This window comes from Mus pahari, chromosome 1 (genome assembly GCF_900095145.1).
Source record: "Mus pahari chromosome 1, PAHARI_EIJ_v1.1, whole genome shotgun sequence".
Taxonomy (NCBI): domain Eukaryota; kingdom Metazoa; phylum Chordata; class Mammalia; order Rodentia; family Muridae; genus Mus; species Mus pahari.
This window is the reverse complement of record NC_034590.1, coordinates 80,171,107-80,175,351: the sequence shown is the minus strand read 5'-3', so window position 1 is coordinate 80,175,351 and position 4,245 is coordinate 80,171,107. Positions and strand designations below refer to the sequence as shown.

General features: G+C 42.6%; 1 protein-coding gene across 1 annotated transcript in view; it reads left to right on the top strand.

The window, feature by feature from the left end:
* Sbf2 (SET binding factor 2) overlaps positions 1-4,245 on the top strand; it is a 292,547-nt gene that overhangs the window by 276,379 nt on the left and 11,923 nt on the right. Inside the window, exon 34 of the mRNA XM_029535769.1 lies at positions 3,314-3,440. Within this exon, the coding sequence (XP_029391629.1) occupies positions 3,314-3,440 (127 nt within the window). The remainder of the gene's footprint in view (positions 1-3,313; positions 3,441-4,245) is intronic.

Below are 4,245 nucleotides of genomic sequence, written 5' to 3'. Positions count from 1 at the left end.
CATTTGAAATGTAAATAAAGAAAATATCTAACATTATAAATAAATAAATAAATAAAATTGATGAAGCCCAAAGATGCTCTTCAAGATCAATAAAAATTGATGAACCCCTAGCTAGGCTTACCACAGGGCAAAGAAGTGGGGGATTAATTGATTACCCATATTAGAAATGAACATCATGATAGCTGATACCAGTAACCAACCACCAGTGCACATCTTTGACTCAGTCATTTCATTCTCAGCAGTTTACAAGAGAGATGAAAGTTTCAGTCTACGCACACATTTGCAACATACACCTTCGTAACTTCTTTATATACAATAGCCAAAAACATGGAAAGGCTCCCTATCTGTCAACAGGTGAATAAGTAAGTTGTGGCGTATTGACACAGTGAGATACTGTCTGTAATAAGAGAATGAACGGATAACGAAGCAACATGGATTATTATCAGATTATTGTGCTTAGATTCCATCCATATCAATAACTGAAATAAGACTCAGTCTCTCCTTAGAAAGCTCTGATGCCTGCAACTCCATTTGTAGTAACAAGGAGCAAGTCAGTGGCTTCTTGGGGAGTTTTCAGAGTTCTATTCTTCAGCATATTAAGTATCAGAATAGTTAGGAAAGACTTCACACAGGTGTGTGTGTGACACAGGTGGGTTCTAAAGAGAATAGTCATTGAGAGAAGTGTTAAAATAGCCCTCAAGCATTTCTGTGGAGTAATTCTCTAATAGAGAACTGGACCTTTCTTCCTCTGGAAATGGTGACTTGGGGTGGCGTATGACTACTAATGTTTGTTCCCATTTTTGCTGGAATAGTTTGTCCTTGTAGGCTACTCCATCTGAGCATACTGCAGTTTCTGCCTTCCCAAGATTCAGGAAGCAGGGTCCATCCTCAGCTCATCCTCTTCACTGGCTACACAACTCTATGAATCACCAGGGCCCGGCATGTACACTAATTCCATCCAGAATCTTGAGTTAGAAAGCTTTGTGTGACATCAGAGGACAGGTCAGGGAGGAAGCCTCAAGTCTGAATGCTGCCTGAGAGAGGAACCAGAAGAGCTGGCTGCAGAGCTGGCTGTAGCTCCATGGTCCCATGCCTGCCCACTATGTGCAGGGCCCTGCATTCAATTGCAGGCACCACCAGTAGAGGAAACAGAGGCCACGCATGGTGGTACACACCTCCATCTCATAGTCAAGAGCCAGAGGCAGGTGGATCTATGAGTTAGATATGTTCTACATAGTGACTGGGACAGCCAGAGCTACAAACTGAGGCCCTGTCTACTAAAAAAGAAAAAGAAGAAAAAAAAAAAAAAAAAAAGGAGAGGGGCAAGCATTTGAATGAGAATTACTGTTATTACAACATAGTCGGCAGGCACCTAACAAAGCAAGAGCGGACATTTTATTTTCCATTACAGAAATGAGGGAAGTATTACTAAATCTAATATCTTATTTTCTTAAGACAAGGTCTCAGGCTGGAGAGGGAGCTCAGTGGTTAAGAGCACTTACTGCTCTTCCTGAGGACCTGGCTTCTACTCCCAAAACCCACATCCGGTGGCTCACTGCTAACCCCAGCTCCAGGGGATCACATCCCTCTGACCTCTGTGGACACTTGCTTTCCTGTGTAATACCCTCCCAAACACACAGACATACATATGATTAAAATAATAGAATTTTTTTAAAAGGTGGGGTCTCACTATGTAGCCCTGACTAGCCAGGAACTTCCAAGAGATCCACCCGCCTCTACCTCCAGAGTTCTGGGATTAAAGACGTGCACCTCCAAACCAGGCCAGAGGAACTTATTTTAATGTACACTGATAATGCTATAAAATAATGTGTCTGGTTTGAGTTTTATTTAGTTATAACTGTAAACTGCCCAACTCTTCTTAGGCTTTCTAATTAGTTGCTTTTATACTATAATCACAGGAAACCCGTAGGGTCTAATTCCTGTATTTTCATTAATGGGAAAATCCATTCTACAGATGGATTCAGTTCTAAGGGCTACACTCCCCAGGATTTGGACATGTCAAGAAAGAGGCGCCGTTATATGCAGGCCCACTGTGTGTACTTCAGATGCTTTTATTTAGCATTACTTAATAAGGTAAAAATTTAGTTCAATCAGAATAATCAGTAAGAAAGTATCCTCTGCCGGGCGTGGTGGCGCACGCCTTTAATCCCAGCACTCGGGAGGCAGAGGCAGGCGGATTTCTGAGTTCGAGGCCAGCCTGGTCTACAGAGTGAGTCCCAGGACAGCCAGGGCTACACAGAGAAACCCTGTCTCAAAACACCAAACAAAAAAAAAGAAAAGAAAAGAAAGTATCCTCTGTGTGTGTGTGAAAGAGAGAGAGAGAAGAGAGAGTATCACAGAAAACTAGGTGTCTAACCAGATAATAAACTTTTCAAGTGGTTATTTTCAATAGGTGTTTTTGATAGCTTCATACATAAACACTGCATCTCCATTCCATTCCCTTCCCCACCCCTCCCCTCCAACTCCTACCTTGTCTTTCCCTCCCAGGCTCATGATCTCTTACTGTTACACATATACACGTATGTGTGTGTGTGTGTGTGTGTGTGTGTGTGTGCATACATGTATATGTATAGCTTACTGTGTTCCTCTAACTTTGTATATATATATATATATATATATATGCATGTCAAGGGCTGACACCTTGGGACCCGACAGCCTGTGGAAGAGCTCCTCCCTGGATGAGACTGCCCCCCACTCCCAGCAGCCACTGCACTCCTGTACCTCTGCATCCAGGGGTCCAGTGTGTGGAGTTCCTGTCTGCTGGAGCTTATCCGCTGGTGGTCTCAGCTGGTCTCATTCAAGCGACCTTATTCATAGTTCATTTTTCCTGAATATCTAGAGGACACTGTGTAACATAAAGCATCCAGACCTCTGGCTCATACAGTCTCATGAGTCCATTCGTTTTTGTTTTTACACTGTTTGCCACACAAAAAAAGCCACATGCTGTGTTAATTTATATTTGGCAATTTTTTTGGCACATTATAATGTTGTGAATGGAGCTAAACAACATAGTATTCAAATTTGGGCCTAAAAGTTTCTGTTGAATGGTGTTACATATAAATTGAGAACAACAAGGCCTGTCTTGTAATGTTGTAGAAATTACATAAGAAGCCCTAGTCTATTGTCATACATGGAGGGACTCAAAAACCCTGCCCCCTCTCATCTCTGTAGTGGTGGGGGTTCAGCATTTGTCAGATGATGACCAGAGGTCTCCTGCATACTTCAGCTAAGCACTCCGTGGCATGGCTTTTACTCTTCTGTTGGATTCTCACTCTTTGTTTGTATATTTCAGGTTCACAACCAGTATCCAACTGAGTTTGAATTCAATCTCTATTACCTAAAGTTCTTGGCTTTCCATTATGTGTCTAATCGCTTTAAAACATTTCTCCTGGATTCAGACTATGAAAGACTAGAACATGGTATGTATTTATATGGCCCTGTCCTATCTTTTTTGTTAGTTTTGCATGTTTTTAGTGGAAACTTCAATGATGTAACTGATCCCAAGCAACTGAGTGTAGAGTGATGGGAGCTCCTGCCCAGTTCCAGGGAGATATGCTCTCCTAGCCATTAGTTACAGCAAGTACTCATTCTTGTCCTCCCTTTACAAAGTAAAATATGCTTACTATTAACTCTTAAGCACTCCCATTGTGTAGGAGACATGTTTAATTCACAGTATTTCCATTCTTGTCCCTCTGATAGGAAGGATCTGTCCATGGTGGCAGTTTGGGTAGCAGTTCATGCAAAAGGCTCCAAACCAAACACACGCCAAGTAAAATTCTAGCACCACTACTTACAGGCTATGCTTTGGGAGAGTAAAGACCCTCTCTGAGCCTCGGCTTCCTCATCTGTATGGTGGGGATAGTGGTAAGGTACAGTAAGCCATGGTGACCACAGGAAGCAGCAGTGAGCAGTATCTGCTGTCGTGTAATAAGCACTTGAGGAACTGCAGACAGCAGTATCATCCTTACAGTTTCTAATGACTGTGTGTGCAAAGAGTAGATTCCGACCATCTATTAAAGCGCTTCCTTGGGGGATTGTTGTTAGGAAAACAGGGGAATATGCATGGCAGTTTTTGTTAACACATCAGAAAGGAAAGGGAAGGGGAGGGGAGGGGAGGGGAGGGAAAGGGAAAAAGGAAAGGAAAGGAAAGGAAAGGAAAGGAAAGGAAAGGAAAGGAAAGGAAAGGAAAGGGAAGGGAAGGGAAGGGAAGGGAAGGGAAGGGAA